At 32.8% G+C, this 23511-nt stretch overlaps 1 protein-coding gene across 1 annotated transcript; it reads right to left on the bottom strand.

Annotated features, from left to right (window-relative positions):
• Positions 1 to 504: 504 nt before the first annotated feature.
• LOC142983635 (uncharacterized) lies at positions 505 to 2871 on the bottom strand. The gene is made up of 4 exons (XM_076130616.1): positions 2716 to 2871; positions 2085 to 2256; positions 1553 to 1692; positions 505 to 1241 (listed from the first exon to the last, which is right to left on the bottom strand). Exons 1-4 carry the CDS (start codon positions 2783 to 2785, stop codon positions 1108 to 1110), a joined length of 516 nt encoding a protein of 171 aa, XP_075986731.1. The 5' UTR covers positions 2786 to 2871; the 3' UTR covers positions 505 to 1107.
• Positions 2872 to 23511: the final 20640 nt, after the last annotated feature.

The following is a 23511-nucleotide window of genomic DNA, read 5'->3' as shown; positions in this document are numbered from 1 at the left end:
GACACTAAAGATAGAAATGGAATCTTCGTAAGTTCGGTACCTAAAATATGTTTTTAGACATTTTTCGTTAGTAATGACATTATTAAGCCAAATAAATATGGACCGAAATATGGATATTGGCACATACGCTCATTCTTTTTTCTGCTAAGATTATCTATTTTACTTCTCGAAACCACGCCTAAGGATTTACGAGTAGCCTAGGGCTTAGCTAAGTCCTGATGTCTAGTGTTTTAAACATTTCATTTAAGACTATTTTACCCCTAAATTTCCTTACATTAATTTGTCTCAACTAAAACAGATTGACTTGCATGCTACCGCTTACACCGCAGAGCAAAAGGAAAAAAATCTGTGGTATTATTCTTTATTGTATGAACTCTACCAAACCACACTCGGTTTGCATGAATAAATGGATCCTTTTTCTCCCACACGTCCCTTGGGTTTGCGGTGAAGAGGCACCGCAACGAGGTCGTAAAAACGTTGTTGAAAAATTAAAAAATACGTGAGAAGAATATATATATTTAATTCACAATAAAAAATAGAAAAGAGTGGTGGAATAATATATTTTATCTTCAACAAACACTACAATATTCATGAAAAGCATAATTTAACAAATTCAGTGCCAGTAAAAAATGGTGTGACATTTTATCTACTTAACATGGAATACATTATATTCAGGTGTTTTTAAACAGATCCACATAATTTTTGGTTTAAAACTTGTGATTTACATTAAGCATTTGAATAATTTTATGTGATGAACTAAACAAACTTTATATCTCAGCTTTATAAAGAATTTGGTCATAACGAATGACGATAAATCAATGAAAACAAGGATTGACACTTTTTAGTAAATAAAGCTGCCGTTTTTAATGACAAGCAAAAGTTTTTCTAAAACGATGCTAGACTATTATAAGTTTAAATAATATGTTGAATTGGGATCTTATAAGAACGAATAGCTACCAGCGAAAATCTTTAAACGTGAATGTATTTTACCTATCCATAAAAGACATTATAATATAAGAGCAGAGCATTTGTTACCGGCAGCTTCCAGTTGACGTAAAGGCTACGATGAAGAAAGAGAAAAAAAAAGCTTCAAGAATTTGAGGAATTTTACAGAGGCTCTCTAAATTTCTTGATATGCTTGAAGGCATGCATGTGATAGAGTTTGATAGCATCTTCCATGGAGTTGGCTTGATCCACGTAATACTTGCAGCTCTTACCCTGATTATTGTAGAAGTAGGTTTCTGCGAAAAAAAAGGAGCTATTATATTTTTTCTGTTTTGTCTCTTACTAGATATTGAATTTTTAAGTCTTTTACCCCGTATGGGGCCGAAATTATATAACATTGAAACGGGTCTAGTTCCAGAATGAAGTGAGGGTTAGGTTAGATGAAATCAAGAAAGCCTTGTGGGCTCGAATTTAAAAAACAGTTGAATTGGGACCACATATTATCCCTTTTTTCTCTAAAGAAACTGTTCTGTTCTTAACACTCATTTTATTTCTAGAGCTGTTCTCATAATGTTTCTTGTGTATTATACAAAAGCTATTCAAGTACCTTTTTTAGCTGGTTTCCCATTTTCGTCTTCAAATGCTTTGACCAAACAGTTCTCAATGCTGATGTCACAAATACTCATGAACTTCACTAAGCCATGTGTTTTGTGATATGCACATACAGTTGTCACGTTTCCGCCTTTTCTGTAAACATCGTTTCGGATTATCAGATTTTTGACACATGAGAAATGATTATTTTTATCAGCACTGGTTTGTGTGCAGTCTATTGGAAGTTGCGTCAAACCAAGAAATATATTATCACTACATAGTATAAAGGAGAGTTGCTCACAGCGTCTGTCTTTATGTCTGTATGTATGTATGCTTACATCTTTAAAACTACACTACGTATTTTGACGCATTTTTTATAACAGACAAAGTGGTTTAAGAAGAAGGTTTATATGTGAAAATTGTAAAGGTTTTTTTGAAAATTACATCTCCGACCTGGCGAAGTCGAGGCAGGTCGCTATTTTTCTATATTTTGTTTTCAAAGCTGAACAAACTTCATAATACGAAGGCACAAAAGATCTGATACTTACATTTTCATTAAACATTTCCTATGGTTCTTGTGGCAGAGTACTTCTTCAACTGGTAAGAAATCAGGTAGTGGTCCATCACTGAACGTCGCGTATTCTTTGCCTGAAGACTCTTCCGTCTCACGGATGTCTATAATGTCTTTAACTTCGTTATGAACAACACTAGATGCATGTACTGAAAAATATATGTTTATTTTAGATATTATGTTTAAAATATTACGCAGGTGTGGCTCGACTTAATCTGTAACGTCTACAACCAGCATTTTCTAAAATATCTGTATGAAAATCTGATCTGCGCCTCTAGCGGCCGCCGTAGGAACTATTTTTACGGTAAATTTAAAATGACAAGGTCTTGATACTCGTTAGTACCGAAAATTGCGCTATTGGGGACTCTTTTGAGACATCGATACAAATTACGATTACATCTTAAGACTAGTAGCGAAATTCTCCATATTTTGAACCAGCTCCACGGCTAAAGGTGGCACAATAATGACAGAAAATGCGTGATAAATTCTGTCAATATTTCACTCGTATTCTGTCTGATATTTATTTAGAAGTGGTGAACCTGTTAAAAAATACTTTAAGTCTATAGTAGATCATGAATAAAAACTTAATAAAATAAAGAATAATATACCAATCCACACGCAGAATACTACAATAAACAACGAGTCTCGCATTGTTAGATCTCTTGAAAGACTAAACATCAACTTGGTTCAATCAGTGTAAGTATAAATTATCATTACTGATGAAGCAAGCAGTTCTTAGTTTATTAACTGATTAGAAGATAAACTTTGTATTTTTACTGCTGATTATATGTATCATGTGCTATTTAGCGATTATAATCAGCTAATCTAAATTCGATTTTTTCCTACGTATCTTACTGGTAGATTATCTTTTCTATTAAAAAGCGAAATTGGCATAGTTTATAAGCTATTGAGATTGAGTTACGTACTGCTATTTATGACAGGATTTATCAAGTTTTATACGAATAAGTAAAGGTTTTCACTTGAATTTAAATTTAGTGACACCTCTAATTGCTATATATTATTGCTCGGTCAAGAGTTGTTGGGTTCGATTCTTGGGTCTGGCTAAATGCTATTAGTATCTACAATAAAATTCAAAAGTTTGTTAGTGACAACCTATAGTAACATTTTCTGCAGTCTATACTATCGACGAGCGAGGCGAGAGGAAAAATAGTTCTGGAAAAATCCACTAGGGGCGCTGATCAAATTTTTCTACAATTTTTTTCGATAGATCCGGTTGTCGATAGTCGATAGTAGTAGAAAATTACCTCACTGGAGCGGACAGCCCTAAATCTAATCATACAAATATAAGTTAGTACGCATGATAATCTAATTAAAACTTATCTTCCATTTAACTTCTTAAAAGTCAATTAATAATTCTAATTAAGAGCAGCTGATAGCAGGTTCAATCAAGGCTGAGGCATTTTCACAGTCAACGGTGAGGAACTTCTTAATTTCTTTGATGACGAATGTCATTATACAGGGTGTAATATCATAAAAATACCACCAATGTATGTATAGCCATATCAGTTCGTGTTTACGATGTGGCCAAAAAGATTGGAATATTACAGATATTATATATTACAGATATGTATATATTATATAAAAGCTAATAATATTGTAAGCTAGTATAGACTAGTATGATCACAGTGTATATTTATAAAAAAATGTTCCGTTTATTACCTTTGTAGAAGGTAATAAATAGTTATTTTTGCTGACCCAGCGTAGTCGTCATGCTAAATTATCGGGCTCTTACACATTGTCTCATTCCTATGATGATCGTCATTACATATTTCGCACGTTCGTAATAGCCCGGACTAAAAATGATGAATGCACCGTTTAAAGTATTTTAGTCCGCTATATCATTTTAGAGCATCCTATGAATATGTATATGTAATTAAACTTTTGTATAATAGGCGTATAATTAAAGACGTTAATCATCATAAGAAGTAATTAACGGTAATGAGATCGTAAGATTATGATAGCGAACTTAAGTTCAAGATTGAACTTTCAAATTACTATGAAACATGACACGGAGTAGTTACTGTAGTTAGTAACAAACACTTAGATGCAAGTCATCAGTTTCATTTTTGCTAGTTCGATTCCAGATACATGAAAACACTATCCAAAAATCTTGTGAGGCATTTTTATTTTAAAAGTATGTTTTCTTTCAGCAAGTTAAGATATGTTCAATATTAAGGCTAGTTTTCAGCCATAGTCCATTTTTTTTTCACTCTGTATGTAAAAAATAATAGACCTCCTTTTTTAAAGTCGGCTAAAATGTCAAAACATTCTGCCATGTCCTATTTCAAACTCGAAATTCGTTCCTCCCTCCGGATTTGAATTTTTATTCCCACTAAAGCGTATTTTAAGTAGGGTATATTTGAATTAGCAAGCACTTGCTTATCAAAACGTTAGGGGATGGAACAAAGGCTGGCCATTTAACTTACTAGTATATAATGTAAGAGGCTTTAGATCTCGATTAGTGAAGGCATTTGGAGCTCATTATTATTTCATTAAACGGCGTAGTTCGTTGACCTTGTATGATAGCTTCTTGGAAGGATGTATGTTGAATAGTAGGGTTGAATTATATGTAAATCAATGTGAAATTAATACTGAGTAAGGTCTCTTAAATGTAGAATAAATTAAGCTCACGGAACTACATGTACTTATTGATTAACTTTTTCTTTTTTTTTATACATTTTCTTCTCTCTTCCATTCACAAATGTAACTTTTTCATGCATCCCCTAAAAGCTCTGATACCATTTTATTTTATTCCAGATTTACAGTAGCACACATGGATTTAATTATTTAAAAGAAGAACACAAACATTTCTAAAAAATATTTTAAGTTTTACACTATTTTTCTGTATTTTGATATACTTATAGTTATTAAAAATACGGTTATTTTATTTACATAGACAGATTTACGTTTGTCAGCAAATACCTAAATACGTATCTTGTTATTGCAGTTGAAGTAATCCTGAAATGCGATGAAGCAATATGCTGATAGAAAGCTCGAAATTAAGCCAGTTGAGCAAACGGCGATAAAATTACTTACTACTACTTTGACTAATGCAGATAAACTTTGTAGTATTTAGAAACTAATAGACTACAAAAATATGTATCAAAGTATATTTATATTATAATATTATAATTTATAGACAAAAGAAGGAAACTAGCTCATGTTGATCATAATTTCACTAAGATAGTCAATACAGTCAGCGGTTTTTAGTATTTTTAATATATTTTGCTACGTTTACCGTGTTAAATACTTAGGTTCTTAACATAGGGGACGTGAAAATGTGTCTTTATGTTCGTACTGCATTTGAAACAAAACAGCTGAACCTTTTTGCATAAATTAAGTTATCGTGATATATTACCTGGAGACAGACCTAGAGATACATTTTATTTTTCATCAGAAAAAAAAACGACACGCGGGCTAAGACTTAGTTTAAGCTAGTTTATTACCAGTTTAAGTTCATAAAGCAAAGTATGACTCATTCATATTTTTGACACAAATTAATTAAGTTAACTACTTAAGCAGTTTAATACTTTAACAAACTTCCTTTGCTCGTAAACATGAAAAACAGTAAACATAGTTACAAACTAACACTTAATAGAAATAAAATTATTAAGCTCTTGGACAGTTTGACGCGGTTCGCGTGAAATATTAAAAAGAAACACCCTTTATAACAGAGCTTCGGTAAAGTAATACAATTAATGTTTAACAAAATATCATGATTTCAAGATTTTATGCGTTAATGTTGAAACCAATTGAAAATGTAAGTGAAAAACATTTTTATTTTACATTTCAGCTGTGAAAATTATTTGGACCTCGAGGGTCATAATTTTTAGATTATAAGACTCAAATATTTTTTTTGATACAGATTCGTAATCCTCAGATATTATACTATTATGAAATATAATTAATTTAATAAATTTAAATTATTATGCTCGATAACTTACACTATAGTGTAATTTCTGTAGGTGATACAAGGAAAATAGAAATGTTTTTTATTTATTAGGTATTAGTATTATTTAATTGTCGTCTTTATTGTTAAGTAGTTGTTACAGAGTTTCCCATCGTCAGAACTTTCACAACGTACCTCTAATACTCAGAATCGCTATTGAAAATCGTAATGACTAAATGCTTAATAATGAAATTCCGTAATTTCACGAGACAATTATTTCGTAGTCGACAAAATACTACCATTTCCCAAAACACTCAAGTTTCAGAATTTCAACGATCATAAATATATTTCGAGTTTCAAACAACGATTTGCATTTTAACACTCGAACAATCTCATTTTGGCGTTAAATAATTCGGATAAAACTGACATTCCATTACAGCTTCCACTTTTCACGAATAAAAATGTAAATAGAAAATGTACGGTACCCAACGACTGGACCGCCTCATGAATTATTAAACCCATCGAATAAAATTAAGGTTTTACCTGGGTATATTGGAATTTACAGTTTATTTTAAGGTAAGGTACATACTAATCATATTTATAAGCAATCTATATGGATTGAACCCGACATGATTCGATTGGAAAATTTTCTTTTGTTCAAATTATTTTGTTGGAGTAACGAGATAATAATATTTTCTTGGTAATGAACTGTGAATAAATTTATCTAGCTGTTTTATGTTTGGTCTCTGTTTTTCTTTTACGTTTCTGAATTAGAAAGAAAGGAAAGGTAGCATTGGAAAGCTGCTTAAGATTAGCTTACATTTTTTACGTTTCTTGAAAAGCTTTAAGTCTTGTTGTGTTCGTTTGGCAAAAATAGCTCAACGTATTGGCATTATTCCAAGTCTGACCAAATTAGGTTCAAAAAGTAAAACGGAGCTTATAGTTAGGAAAACTAAACGAAAACCTTTTTGAAATTTCGCTGCTTTATATTTCCATTGAACACCTTTTTGTTAGTATAATATATAACGAGATTTTTCAATTTCTTCACGTTCTGGGGCAGTTTTTACTACTATCAACTATTGATTCTAATATCAACAGGGAAAACTGATCAACCACTTGCATATTCCGCAATAACCATTTTCTTAATCTATACTAATATAATAAAGCTGAAGAGTTTGTTTGTTTGATTGATTGTTTGTTTGTTTGTTTGTTTGTTTGTTTGAACGCGCTAATCTCAGGAACTACTGGTCCGATTTGAAAAATTCTTTCAGTGTTAGATAGCCCATTTATCGAGGAAGGCTATAGGCTATATAACATCACGCTACGGTCATTAGGAGCGGAGTAGCAACGAAAAATGTTACAAAAACGGGGAAAATTTTGACCCATTCTCTTAGATGACGCAAGCGAAGTTGCGCGGGTCAGCTAGTGTTATTTTAAATGTTAAACGCTTGCTAGTTGATATTACGGAATGTAGAAATTCGTAATACTGTACACAGATAGCTTGCAATTCCTTTTTCACTAACTTTCTCAAAAAAATTCACTCAGCCCAGACACACATATTAAGAACCGTTTAGCATTAAATCAATCCTACCTGGCACGGTTGATCTAAATCGTAACACAAGTGTTTGTGCCAACATACTCGAGTAGAGAGGAAAATTATAGAAAATCCCCGGGTAAGGTACAAAAGCCTCGACCCACGCACATCTTAACGGCACTTGAACCGTTGAAGAGGCGACTTCCCTAACTCCGGCATTGTTTTGCTCAAATAATTTTGTATAATAATTTTCAGGTGTGTTTAACTGGCTTGTGTTTTGGATCTAGGTTGGGAATTATTTATTTATTTATTTATTTATTGTTATGAATCTCCAACAAAGGATACATTACACATTTGAATACACATAATCAACATTTGTAACAAAATGTTCCTTCAATTATAGGAGATTACAGCATACTAAAAAATATTACATAAATTTTTTAACAGTCTTTAAAATATTGACATAAAATATTAATATATATATAAAAAAATGAACACTTATATCTAAACTTATGTGCTAAGTATTATATTAATAGGTATCATATTACTATAAGAGTTTTAACAATACTGATAGTTTTATTGACATATATTTAAATATCCAAGAGGGTTAACATCAACTTGGAGAACTTTCCTAAAGAGCTACAAAATATATCAACATCCTCCGACAATTTAGATATGTCATTATATTTTAGAGTTATTCTATTGATAGGACTATGTTTGCCAAGATTTGTTCTGCAGCGGGTTATACTAAAAAGAGGTGGGAGGGAGATAGATAGAGGTGATTATTACCTTTAAAGCCCATTTTACGGCTTGCGGATAAATAATAATAATAAATATTATTGAACTACTCACATGCGTTCGTTTTATAGTGTTTTATCGTATAACCTTTTTGCCTGCTGGAGCACAAATGTCGTTGAACAACTAAACATTTTTAAATCCCTTTGCATTGTGGTTATTACGTACTTGAATGAAAGCAGCAGAAATTGGTGGTCTTATATTTTCGATCTTAAATTTCAATCAATTATTTTTTATTTCATGAAGGTTAAATACACATACATGTTTCAGAATATAGGGAATTGAAAAGTTCGATTTGTTCAGTGTCTTTCGTAAAGATGTGTTGTATAGAACGTCTTCAAAATCTATGTTAACTAATAAAAAACAATGACGGACTAAGAAAACAGCTAAGAATAAAAGCGATGCAAATTCCCTTAAATAAATTCCACAAAATCTTTTAACATCAACTTGACATACCTCCTACCTTAAAATCCCACTACCGTGGTCACGAATGATAAATTATTTATACGTCCAACCATCACATTTACAAAGTATTTGACGTGAGAAAGCCCTTAAATCTAGTATATATGCATAGTGCATGCCTTTGACCTAGACGAGGCTTCCGTCAATATATTCAACGCCGGATTTAAAGTCGAGAGAGGTAGGTGAGAGTAGTGTGGCTAATGATTTGGATGTTGCTCTACTAACAAACGTAATTTATTTTGTTATTTGTAAATAAGAAAACTAAAGAGATGGATATGGAGGTAATATAATGTACCGTAAAGATGTGGAACCTAGACTGCAATTGTTTACAAAATATTTTAAGTATCCAATCTTTTACTGGATGTTAAAAGCTGTATGGCTGCTGCTGTATATTTTTTCTTAGTTTTAGTTAAATAAAATATACTATGACAAAACTCTTAAAAATCAAACTCACTTGAGATTATTTTTGTTACATGATAAGATGAACGAATAGCCAAAAATTACGACCGCAATAAGCTGGCATTCGTGCCAAAAATATTCTTAAGAGGTACGAGATCAAGGCTATTTTCAAATTTGCAACGGACTTTTACTCTTTATCATGTATGGTCAACGTCAGCGAAGCCGTCACAAAATATTGCTAGAAAGATCTAAGTAGAGCAATATTCTCATCAAAAGCCCCGTAGCTCTATATATCTCTTGAATAGACGTTAGTAGGGCCGCGGGGCGCGCTACAGATTCGAACGAGAATATTGCAGGCACAGATAAAATATGGGCGTAATTTGAAAAACTTGGCAATTATACCGACGGAAAAAACACCTTCGGGGAAAATAGTTGAGTATATTTTTATGATATAGTACTTCTTTCGCACATAAACTGCGGTTTTAACCTTTTTATAGTTTGTTACAGCTGCTGCTTGTGGTACTTGCGAAAAGTAGCGGAATATTATCGGTTGGTGAGCTAAATGAATTAACAACGATTAGTTTCGGAGTCAACGCATTGTAATTGCAATATGTTTTGGGACAACTTCCGTACTGAGAACTAATATTGTAAGGACTTTTGCATTCCTATAAAACAATGGACGCAAAGACCTATCATTTTATTATTGATTCGAAAGACCTGTTACTATTATACGAGTATCACACACAATTTGTAAGAAATATAAGAATGAAACCCACTACCTCCGCAAACCAATAGGAGCCTAGTGTCCACCTTAACCAGTACCTACCTATTAAAACATAATAGTAGCCTACTATTATGTTTTAAAATGTCTAAAAGCTTTAACAACTGCTAGTTTAGTTGGTAAGTTGTTGCAGTCTGTACTTTCAGTTAAATAAACATCCCTGAAATGTTGGGTTATCTTAGGCACCTAGAGTGGATGTGGTCGCTTAGTGAAAATCTACATTCACTACATACCTGTAGTTTGATAAGCATGTACATACAAGAATAAATAAACGATATCTATATAATTTGTTTCAGGATTTTTCACTGCTTACAGGGGAAATTTTGAATTAAAATTAGCTATTGGGCCCAGTTAGGTGGCTTCATATTGTCACAATATGGCTGATGTCAAACTATTAAAAACAGTTCAAAGCATAATTTGTAAGTTAAACTACGAATTAAGTTTATTCCTTCAAATAAAAAACCTTGGTAATTGAATGAAATATTTAAGACTACCATTATATTCAGCCGGCAACTTCGTCCGCGTAGAAAATATTTTTGAGACAAATGGATTTTATGTATCAGTCAAGGTTATAAACTTTCTGTATCTCAAAAATCATCATCATAAGTTTAGAAGTTTAGTGAAAATTGAGTAACAAACTACCATACTCATAGTATTTACGAAGTAAGATACAAATTTGTAATTTTTCTTAAAAAGACCAGAAAACTGCTCCTCAAAAGGTATCAGCGATAAGACATTCCATCCTCAATACAGCCTTAAATTTTAATAACCCATGTACTCCAACGTTCGCGCATTCAACTGAAAGCAATTTTTCAGATCATTTCCCAGTCTATTTCAACTTTTCCACACTACACGCTTTCAAAGTTCCCCGTACAGAAACGTTCCGCCGACCATTACAATTATTGGAAAAACGAACGTTTCACAAAACTTTTAAATTTTATGTGTCATTAAAACTTGTTCACGTTAATGCTTTTTATTGTCTGATACGTCTATTTACTGCATCAAAAGTACCCTATAGTTTAAAATTACGTTTGTAAATGAGTCTGGAGATTATTTCTGATAAAGTTTTGTTATGACATTTGTTAACAACAAAGTAAAAGTGTAAAAGTTAATAAATTATTTTTTTTAATATCTACCTATTTCTACGTATTAGAAAGAAATAGTTGTATGTGATTTTTACCAACGCATACGTACAAAAAAACTACCTAGCCTAGTGTAACAACAGTGGCTTATTATCAGTTTGTGTTTTAAATATAAAGCCCACTATTTTAAATGTTTGCTAAAATACATCTTTTTTCCGTCTTTATTACCATCATGTGGATAGAACTAATGCCCGGTTTCTGAGGCCCATTTAGCGGTAGTTTATCTATTCAAACGGGTTTTCATATGAGTTTCAACGCTATTGAACAGATAAACTTCCGCTAAATGAACATCAGAGTCCGGGGGTAAGTCAGTCAGTTCTCACTAAGTGTTGTTAAATAAAACTGTCAGGCTACTAAACTGTGATAGCTTACTTGCATACTATATTGAAACCGGTCATCAGAGCCTAATCTCTTCAACCTTGTCGCAAAACACAACAGAATAATTAAACATACATCATAGTACACAAACAGTACTAATCGCTCGTATCAGCTGTGCAATGCCCGGTTTACACGAGTTTTGATACTAACTGTATAGTACTTAGTCACTAATCATAGTAGCTATACTACATTTTTTATCAGGAATTTGAAAATCTACCTCTGTGTTATATTTTCATGGATTAAGTGTCGAGGCGATAATGATAAGAATTACAGAGAATTGTAGACTAGACTAGCTTTTACCCGCGACTTGAATTTTCCCATGGAAATGCGTCATTTTCCCGGGGTAAATAGTAGCCTATGTCCTTTCTCGGGTATCAAAATATCTCCACTCCAAATTTCATGCAAATTGGTTCAGTAGTTTAGGCGTGATTGAGTTACAGACAGACGGACAGAGTTACTTTCGCATTTATAATATTAGTATGGATTAAACATAGCTATGTTTATTTTACATTATCTAATTATTACTATTATTTATTTTGAACAATTTGCAAAGAGGGAATACAGTGCTTTCTATAAGATAGGCATGCGTAGCTTAAATAGCACTAAGCAGACAACTATCTTTAGAATGTCCGCGTCAAAAGTTCTTTAGCACTCGGTTTACTAACGGTAAGAGCAATTTATAAGCACCTCTAAGCGTTTAGTATTAAACACACATTCAAAGCTCATGTAAACCTGCCTTAACGTACTTACATGTACGGAAACCGCACTAAATCTATGTCAAGATGTCTCGTGTGTACTACGCCTATACGTAGATGTAATCTGTTGTATGTATTGTAGAATCAATTTTGGATAACATGAAGCTTAGAATACGTAGAAATCCAATTCGATGCAAGATACGATGCTGGAAATATTGCTGCACAGAAATTCTAGGATTTAGTAATATTGGGATGGATTTGTCAGAAAGTTTTCAGTTTAAATAAATAAATTTAACCCATTAATGACCCACTGTTGGGCAAGGGTCTCCTCCCGTAATGAGGGAGGGGTTAGGCCTTGAGTCCACCACGCTGGCCAAGTGCGGGTTGGGGACTTTGCATGCCCTCAATAAATGTTTTAAACAAATTTTTTAGGCATGCAAGGTTTCCTCACGATGTTTTCCTTCACCGTTGGAGCATGTGATAATTATTTCTAATACACACATAACTTCGAAAAGTCATTGGTGTGTTGCCTCGGGTTCGAACCTGCGACCACTGGCGTGGGAGGTGTCAACTTATACCACTCGGCTATCACTGTATATTAGGTAAAGAAATAATAATATAAGTAAAACGTAATGAATTTTTTGCTGTTTGTGTTTTTGTATATTGTTGATGCTAACTAGCAATCGATGCGTCAATTGATTCGACGTCAATTGAATCCTTCAGTCGATAAATGCCTAAGCTGCGAACTGCCTACCTATTTAAAAATCATACTTTATCTTTATTATTATTTATTCTTTTATCTTAGACTAAGACATATCGATCTTCACTGGTTGTGCTTGATGGCCAGTACCTCGATTCTCTACCACTATCGACTACCGACAACCGGCTAGCTATCGACATTTGACATTTAGAATGTACTGCCAAAATGTTTCTTACGACACCCGTCAGAGGCGCTGATCAGATTTTCATACAAAATTTCTCGATGACAGATGGGTTGTCGGTAGTCGATAGTAGTAGAGAATCGAGCTACAGGTTACATCAAATATGTCGTAAGTTTACAATTTACAGTTTGAAATCTATGAACACTAGAACTCTGCATTATTTTTCTTTACACCCTTGGATCAAAGGCGGGACTATTTAGTCTACAGTCGTATTTACTAAAGCAGCTAACGAGTAAAATATCACAACTTTACATAAACATTTCTCTTCCAATGTCTCTCACAACTCGTAGCCTCAGGGAAACAAAGGCGTAAGTTGAAATCACTCATTTTATAACTGCTAAAAACGTGTTACCTAGGTTTTTGATTTGTTTCTGATTCTTTGACATTGTTTTACATACAGAAAAGCACACTTCTTTCCGATAAGTGTAGGTAGAGACCAAACAACAGATTGTTTTGTGTAACTTGTAAGTATATAAGTTTATAGACATCTTGAATTCACTGAATTTTGAACTTTTTGATCGTTAAAAAATATATTTTGTAAATTAATTGTATAGTCCTCATTGAATATAAGAATGTAATGACAAAATTGACCATAATAATATATTCATTTTCATTATTCAAATTTAAAATAAAAATCTATGTATTCGTACTTACGCCTTTATGACACTGGAGTTGCGTAGTGTAGAAACAAAAGCGCTGCGAATACAACAAAAGGCATGATTTATGTCCTAAATCTCTAAGGGAAACTTTGTAAGGACATTTTATTACGGTACCTTTTATATTTCGTTATTTTAAGGGTGAAGTGTGTGTCTGTCAGTTGTTTCTTCGGGTTAATCAAAGTTTACTTGATTTATGGTGTTTTTGGGTTACGGATAGATTTGTTTTAGTTGTAGTGTGGACTGTATAAAGGTAATATGATACAGCTTCTGCCTTCGACTTCGTTCACGTAAAAATATTTCTTACGGGGTAAAAAGTAAATATCTTACTTGTTAAAACAGGTTTTTAATTAGCTGTATACCAATTTGCACCGAAATCCGTTTTGAAGTTTTAGAGTGACGCAGTAACAAACATTAACATAGATTTATCATCCAAATATAAAATCGAATACCATTCAATTATAAATAAATCTATACATTAATCTTCATGTATGTGGGTTATGTTTCTTAAAACAGTTCTTGAAGGTAAGGAAAGTCCCAAATCCGCACTTGGCCGGCGTGGTAGACTCAAGGTCTAACCTCTCCCTTCTCCTAGAGGAGACCCTTTGCCAGTAATGGGACATTAAATGGGTTCAATTTATTTATTTATTTATTTAATATCAATAAATCTACCACTGATATGCTTCAAGTATTTATTGAACCGAAATATTATGCCGAACAGTAAATCCTGTAAACAATAATAAATTTAATAGCCGCCTCGAGTAGTAAGATTTCAACACAATACAAATGGATTTTACAGGGAAGCTAATAAAACCCTTCGGCTCACAACGACCCTCATGGGATATTATGGGAAGATTTATTCATACCTTTATCTTTGCTCTTGTATAAAACTAACCGTATCTGTGTTGGTTTAGTTTGTGACTTGAAGGTCTAGGACCGATTCTTAAGTAGATGTTAATGCTAATGGCCCTATTAAATTTTTGTTCGAATACAATAGTCGAAAAATTTTGTAGAGAGCCTTGCGTGTACGGTTCGCGGCTAGTGGATGTTTACAAAATTCAGAATTTAGAAAATCAGTAACGCACATGCTTATTCAGCAGCTTGCTGATAATGACAAGTTTAATCTAGATAGATCTTCCATGTTAAGTTTCTCTTCTAAGTTTCCGGACCATATCTAGTTGTCGACGATCTCTTTAGCAACATCAAAATCCGTTCAGTAGTTTTAGATCTTTTGCGTTTTTGTGTTAGTAAAATAATTAATTACTTATAAATATTTGCGCGATCCACAAATAACTGTTTCGGTTCTGGTTATGCATTGTGTCCGTTGTTTGTATGTTTGTAAAATTCTAAGTGCGAGAGATGTCTTTTAAAATAATGTTTTAAAAAATCCTATATATTTTTTGACTGATTTAATATCAAAGGATATTAAATTTAATCGCACTGTCAACTTAGCGGTCTAATTTATCTTACGCTATTATTGAATATAGATAACTCATAGCTCAAGAGTCAACGTAATGAATTCTAAGAACTAATAGTTATCGGAATGACATTGGAAAATATTTTAATTTAGAAAATGTTGCTAGATTTATTTTTTAATCAGATATTAAAATTTAAATACTCTTCTGTTTAAAGTATAGTATTTTTTTAAAGTAGTCCATAGAAAATCTCTTACTATTAAATGCTTTATGAGACAGCGTTAGTAGTAAACCAAAAAAAGCTTGTTTGTTTGAACGCGCTTAACTCTTCCTGAGTTAAGCGCATTCAAACAAACAAGCTTTTTTTACTTTAGCTACTGAGCTTGAACTGAAAAAATATAAATTTTGTTAAAGAGTCTATTTATTGAGAAAAGTTAAATGCAACACTATGCCTAATGGGAGTGGAACAGACACAAAAATAGTTATGAAAATAAAAGCCCACGCGGACGAAGCCGCAGGTTTGCTAGTAGGTAATATCATCAAACACAAAAGAAGGAATTTACAAACAAAATGGAACTGGAGAACGTGTCAAAAATATCCACGGACTCGTACTATCACGTTTATACAAAGGAACACCTACACAGAGAACAGTTTTGAAATTTGTGAAAACTATGCTTTATACATGACAACATTTTGCACTAAATTACATTGAAGCGTGAAAGTATATGTAGAATTTTCGAGGAATTTTAGTTCACTTTTTGGAATAAAGTAGGAAAATGAGAATTTAAATGTGCCATTGTGTTTTGTTTCTTTTTTCGGTTATCTATCCCTCTGAATAATTATTGTCTTATATCGGGCGTTACATGAATCTGTTATAACAGAAACAGGCCTGATAATGAGGTATATTATTAGTACATGGGTCTAAGTATAAAGTACATATACTTACATAATAGTAATTATAAGTGGGTGTACGCAAATGTCTATGTGTGCTTATTATGTCACTTATTGTGTTAAATTTTAGCTGAAAATGTATGAACTGTCTATTTACATATTTAATTGGACCTGAAAACGAAATGATTGAATCTCTAATTTGCTTTAAATAATGTAGGCGTCGCACTGAAATTGAATTCAATAACATTAGCACATTAAAATATAGAAGATATTCATGTAAAACATGTCTATTAATAAAATGTTTGTCGTATTTAAATACTGAAGAAAGTATCCTGTATGATGACAAGATATTTATTAAATTGAGGGCATGCAAAGTCCCCAACCCGCACTTGGCCAGCGTGGTCGACTCAAAGCCCAACCCCTCTCTCGTTTTGTTAAAAAAATACAATATTTGGATGTTAATAAAACAAAGTAATTTTGTAAAGGTCGTATAAAATGGTTTTCTCTGGTCTCTGCCTACTCCTATAAAAATAAGGCGTAATTTTACGTATGAATGTATTAAAAATATATTATCGTCAGACGTTCCACAAAAACTACAATCGATTGTACAAAAAGAAACCAAGTTTCAAGTTTTCGAACATATCAAAAAGAAAGTAAAACTTTGTTCGTAAGTATTCTGTCCAAAAGAAAATACCGAGAACAAGTTTTACAAAACTTCTTTTACTAATAAAACTAGTGTAGTATTCAACTGTTTCGAAGTAAAAATAACTTTGGGTGTTTTTCAAACGTTTCTTCATAAAGTCTTCGTCACTGGTAGATTTTTTTTAATTGCTGGTAATATTTCATAACGTTTTGGCCTTTATAGCGTATAATTATTTGGGGGTGTTAACCTCTGAGGAGAATAATATCAATATTATCTCGTTATTAGTGTATATAATCTATTACTGCCTCCGACTGACGTGGCACACCAATATGGTTCGCCTGCTTATTCCATGGTTAAAAAGTAGCTTGGATTATAAAGAACTTAAAAAAAAACTATTCTTAGATTTTCATTGATTTCATTTAGCAAATGGTTAGTGGTACCGTTGCTCGAACCGCCCAAAAGACTTCAAAACGGTGAAACCAGGACTATTACGCTGTCACCCATCTATGGAATGATCGCGTCATTATTTGAGATCCACGGATCATTTCGTATAACTAAAATTTCAACTAGCATTATTGTGACTATAAACAAAGACACTTCGTGAATTTTTGCCTTCCTTGCAGCGACTTCCTCTTACGCCCAGTTATATAAAGTAAAATAGCACATACTCTACCATTTAGTTTTAATGCTTATCAGTAATACACTAAACGTTCAGCCATATTGTTCAAACGTGCCGCTTCACTCGGCAATTCATCTGCCAAACGGAGTGATTAAAGCGAATTGCTTCGTATTGTACAACTGTGCTCTATTAGGAGAGATTCACGGCACCACTGTTCAGATTAATACAGTTATTTATTGTTTATTGTTGTGTATCATTGGAGTTTAGATGTATTTCATTTATTTAAAAAATGTCATCTAACCCGAGACTTAATGACCAGAAGCCGGAAACAAAGTCGGGTCCGATAAAGTGCTATTGGTATTTTTAGATTTCAATTATAAGTATTTTAAACAGTGGCCTGAAGTTTGCTATAGTCCTGGGTATATGGCAACTCTCACTCTATTACGTGGGGCTATAGTCCCACGTAGTAGAGTGAGAGTTGTAAATGGTGAAACGCGGGTGAATTTAATACAACTTTCCTATACCTTCGGGTATGACAAGTGAGATGTTATGTATATTATATGTTTAGAAATGAAAGAAGACTTCTAATTAGTAGAAAGCGTTGATGAATAGAAATAATTATTTTGGCGACCATTTTAACCATTTTCACCTCTTTAAAATGAGTCTAAGTTTTTATTCAACAACAATCCAAGTCTAAAACCATTAACGTGTAGATGAACCCTTAGCAACGTTCAACATTCAATGTCTGTGAACTAAACGATAACACGATTTGAATAATACTAAAAGCCTGTGCTCAAGCTGAACGATTCTCACACGACTTACTTCAATAATGTTTTTTATTTAAATGGAAATGGAAAAGAATGTGTTTCTTATTTTTTATACAGAAATGTGTTTATTCTGTTCTGTTATGTGGTAATCATTTGAGGTCCTTTTAGCTTTGTATGGTTTTACAAACTTTTATATTTGTTTCGTATGCCCAATAGTAAATTGAAAAGTTTCTCAAACTGACTGATGTTGTTGTTTGGTGGTGTTTTTCATATGGCCCATTTAAATTCAATCTAGATCTGACAAGTCGTTTTGGATGTATTGTTAAAATGCGTAATTTTGTTGGCACTGATGATGGTCATGTTTGCTCAAAGTACTATTAAAGTGTCTATTTGCTTTGGGGCCGATATCTCTTGCAAGACTTAGTAGGAAATATAGCTATATGGCTGAAATGTACATAAACTAGGCACATGTGCATTACCTGTTCTAACTTTCAATAGCATTATAACATTAGTATAAATACCAGTTTTAAAAGACTAACGTTCTTAACTTTGAAAATGGAAAGCATACTGCAATACTTATACATTTTATTTCAAAATCCTCACTAAAATGCTTATCAAAACACTCTACTGCATCTAAAATAACGAAACACTTTGAATACGTATACAAACAAAGCCACGCTTCAGTATGTGGCAATAACAGTAAAATGTAAATGTTTCGCTCTACAGATACACTGAGCGTTGCAAATTGAGCTGACTGTCGTGCACTGTAGGCTAAAAGAAACGGAATAAGTTTTTTTTATAGACAATATGGGAAAACTGTGGTAGACCTTTTATACTGTGGAAGAAAATGTTTTAAGTGCATAATAAAGAACTTAACTGTGAATAAGTTTTTTTTATAATTGAAACATTATATTTTCAATAATCATTTACGGTCACTGAGTGGGTCCTAGATGACAGAAAACGATAGTTAAAGAGACTTAGAAAGAGATGGCGAGATGAATTAAACTTTCATACAAAGATTGCCTTAAATAGCTTAAATAGATAGAGATTTTACAAAACATTTTAGTAGACAAGCGTTTGCTATGTGCCATATATGGCAATAGGTTTGCTAGAGTGTAAGCTTATTGCCTAGTATCGGGTTAATGTTGTTTCACTGCGGAGCAAAAGTTTTCTTTGTTAAGGTGTCAGTTTTGTCTCTCCTTTTTTATATGGAACTTAAAGTATAGACGACAAAAAACGCACGTATTACAAAACATATCTGCATTCATATTGAGGTATAATAAGCATCTATTAAAAACAAGACAAACTTAATTAAGAACTTATAAGTTAAGAAAAATATTTAGTCTTTAAAATAATAACTCAGAATCCACAGTATCTAGACGATATGAAGACGTAAACTTTACGACACGCTCCACTTCTATAAACATATAAACATTCAACACAAAGACGGCAAATATATGACGTAAAAGTTTAACTACCGTATTTATTACAAATGCAGTAGCGAGTAAATATACGTCGACAAAGTAGAAGACATAAAAGAGAAAAGGTAATAAGGATATAGTATGAAAAATATATACTCAAAACTGGGGCGAGCACCTTTGCATACAATATGTAAGCATCGCTAGCATACAAAACTGATAAAGTTTTGCAGTATGTTTTAGGAAAGAGATAGGTGTTTAAATATCAGACGAGTTTTTAAATATAATAAAATAATTTACATAAATATACCTGTCTTGTTCTGCATACGTTTTAAGGCTTTATTGCTCTATCAAAGATAACAAATGAAAAACATTTTTTTTATATAGCCACTAGCTGACCCGCGCAACTTCGCTTGCGTCACGTAAGAGACAATGGGTAAATTTTTTTCCCGTTTTTGTAACAATTTTTGCTGTTACTCTGCTCCTATTGGTCATAGCGTGATGATACATAGCCTACAGCCTTCCTCGATAAATGGGCTATCTAAAACTGAAAGAATTTTACAAATCGGACCAGTAGTTTCTGAGATTAGCGCGTTCAAACAAACAAACAAACAAACTCTTCAGCTTTATAATATTAGTATTAGTATAGATTTTCTGTGTTCCACTACTGAGCAAAGGCCTGTCCCCTAGACTTCATAACATAATGAAAGGAATTTCAATATTCGATCAAATTACACTGGTCTAATTCTGTAGACGATTTATAGCTAGTTTTATTGCTGTAGCAAAGATTACAATTAGCTAACTTTGTTAAATATGATAAAATGATCTAACGTTGACTAATTTCCGTAGGAGTTAAAATCGATGAATGGATTATAGAACGCGAAAAAAAAGTAAGTAGGTAATTTGATTGTGCTTAGTAAGTAAGGAGTGGACAGATAGGGCATTGAAAACGGCCGTTGTTAGGCGAATCAATTAACTCTGAATGTTTAGTTCAGAGTCCCATGGATTCCGAGAAGTATGGGCTTCCACGTTTTTTATTGCTTGGTTTTCATAACTTCGATTAAATTGTTCTCAACATACATATGTTGTGATATATTGTCTGACAGAAAAGCTTATTGAAATTTGTTTAAACAAATATTATACAAATATAGGCATAAAATTCACATTCGAGTTTCAATGAATTAAAAAAATTGGCCCATCTAACTGTTTATTTTGGTACAAAACTTTATTATAAAATAAAATTTGCTAATACTCTGACTAATTAGGTTAGGTTAGGTTAGGTTAGGTTAGGTTAGAAATATTAACCTGTAAAAAGAAAAACCCTGGCAATCCAACAAACTTGCTCTTTAAGCTTAAAGTACCAGAATTTTGGCCTGAAATTTAAACCCCTTATTTTGCTGGCTTCAGAATATTGTAGATACATCCAATAGGTTTTTCATAACATAGATGCAGGCTTACGAGCCAGTATATAATAAAACCGCATCGTCACAGTGCACCGCTAGAGCGTTAAATCGATAGCTGCGACCAGCTGCTAGCACTGTGCTAGTTCAGGGTTGATACTCATTTAAAATATACTATCTGCCACGGCTTTGCCTGGGTTTTGCTTGGCCATTTATATACCTTCTTTGAATCACTCTATTCGTGCAAATTGCCTGAAAATAAGTAAAAAATTTGTATTTATTACTATCAGATAACCCGACCCCGCTACAGAACTATGCTGGGTTGTCGGACGGTTAATAAATTTCTTTAGATTAAACGTTCTGATATTATCCTTTTTTGGACGAAACCTTTAAGTGTGTAGAACACTACATTTTGGCATTCTGCAGGACCGAACACAGTTGTAGAGGATGTTGCTTTTTGGCTAAACAAGAAGCAAAATCGTTCGACAACAGATTTCGAGAACAGAGATTTTTTTCATTTACCCAATTATTAAAACCCCGACGCACTTACCATCAGTTTAGCGTTACTGCGTAAAAATGTATGTACACAGAAAATTCTGAAAAGAGACATCAACTATAAATGATTCTGAATCTTTGAGAAAAAAGCGTTGATTATAACAATAAGATCTCCACTTTTCACCAAAAAAATATGAATTACTTCCACATTACTATACTGGCAGCCCTAGCGGTATTGCTTTCTATTATGTACGCCGCTCCACTGTGTCACTGGTGTCTTGAAAAAGTATGAGCTTGGCGGTAATTTAATTTCAAGTCTAAAACTTATTATTACAGTCTCAATTGCAATTTTTACACAAATTGACTTAAGAAGTATAATGTCTACCAATTACCAATCCCAATATTTACTTTCCAAAAGAGGAAGTAGTACAAACCATTTTTTTTTAATCTTATGCTTACGTGTTGTGTATTTATCGCCATTATTGCGATCGTCATCACTTAGTTTGTTGGAAGTTTTGACGCCGTATTTATGCATTGATTAAGTAAGCTGCCTAGCTAGCGGTCTTCCCATAACATACAAAACATGAACGTCAAAAACTACAATCTAAATATTCAGAGTAACTAAACTACGTTAGGGAAAATTATCTCTGAATAAATCAAAGATAAAAGTAACAGGCGATCGCTTGACCAGCGTGGTGTGTTCAAGAGTCAAGACACAACCTCTTACCTCTCCCTCATTCCGAGAGAAGACCCTTGCCCAAAAGTGGGACAGGGGCTAAATTAATTTACTTTTCAGCATTTGTAGGAATTGGAAACGTTTGCAATTATAGTGCTGACCATTTGCGTTTGTGAGAGACGTATTATGGAGCCTGCATTTCGATATTAATATATTGTCAGGTACATATTGCGGTGCTCTCAAATCAATGCAGTATGTTGCGATATTATATATGTTAGGCATAAACGTATATTGGAGTAATATTGGATGTTACTGCCCCTGGTCTGGGCGACATTGAATACAACTACTGACTACAAGGTCTTGGGTCCGACCCCGTGTCTGGGCAAATTGCTATAAGTATTTTCTAATTTTCATTTTTGTATGAAAATTTGATATAGCAATAATTCAAATAAGTCCTTTTGGTTTTTGAAACCAGTAATGGTGAGGCAACGAAATAAGCTTTTGCACTTGAAACATACAAATATGACAGTGTCTACATATTTTTACTATTGTCTGTAGCACGAACAAAATTTTATGTTGAATTATGTGTGTTTCACCTTTAAAATGTCACATTTATTTTAAAACAAACAACTTCTCTTTGAAATTAGCAATTACTCTAACTCATTATGTTAGTTCTCGTTTATACAAAAGTAGAATTCTTGTGTGAGAATTAAAAATGTTACGCAATTTGTTTAATTTTACGAAAATAATTGTATAATGTTTATAAAAACACTATGTTAGTAGATGTAGTTTATTCGTTTAGTTGGAAAACAAAAATTGTCGTACTGTACGTTATAATCATAGTATGCTTTGTAAAATAAGTAACTCTATTTTAAAAATTGTTGGCACCTATTTGACAAAATTTGCTCTGTTCTTTATGTAGCCAAATATATAATATGGGTACACTATGACATTGTCAACGGAACTCTTATGAATGAAAATAATAAAATGACTTTCTATTAAGTTCAGAGTATAAAAAAAATGGTATTCATTGTTGATTAAATTTTAATAGTAATATTTAAATTTGTAGACATGAGCTCGTGACTGTACCACTACAAAAGTTGTAGCCATCCTAATTTTTTTTTAATTGCATTAAAATTATGTCGTCATCGCATTATATTATGTCCAGTAATGTACCACAGAAACCATTACTCAACCATCAATAAAATAACAAGAGTACCCCCAAAATCTAAGGTTTGAAAGCTTTCAAACAGCAAACTATTAAACAAAGTACGCAAAACTTCAAAATTTGAATTTTAATTAAAATATTCAATTATAAACGTTTTACATATTTGCATCAGAACGTCTAAAGTTTGAGTGTGCCTGCATTTAGAGCTGGTTCAAGCCA

The sequence above is a fragment of the Anticarsia gemmatalis genome, chromosome 24, assembly GCF_050436995.1.
Source record: "Anticarsia gemmatalis isolate Benzon Research Colony breed Stoneville strain chromosome 24, ilAntGemm2 primary, whole genome shotgun sequence".
Taxonomy (NCBI): Eukaryota; Metazoa; Arthropoda; class Insecta; order Lepidoptera; family Erebidae; genus Anticarsia; species Anticarsia gemmatalis.
The sequence above is the reverse complement of the archived record's forward strand: the minus strand, read 5'-3'. Positions and strand labels throughout refer to the sequence as shown.

Bases quoted from the DNA above. Each gene is read 5' to 3' on its own strand.
- LOC142983635 (XM_076130616.1), bottom strand. From the start codon at position 2,785: ATGTTTAGTCTTTCAAGAGATCTAACAATGCGAGACTCGTTGTTTATT. The intron at 1,693-2,084 runs GTAAGTATCAGA...CGATGTTTACAG, and splicing joins AGGAAATGTTTAATGAAAAT to AAAAGGCGGAAACGTGACAA. The intron at 1,242-1,552 runs GTACTTGAATAG...TTTTTTTCGCAG, and splicing joins TGGGAAACCAGCTAAAAAAG to AAACCTACTTCTACAATAAT.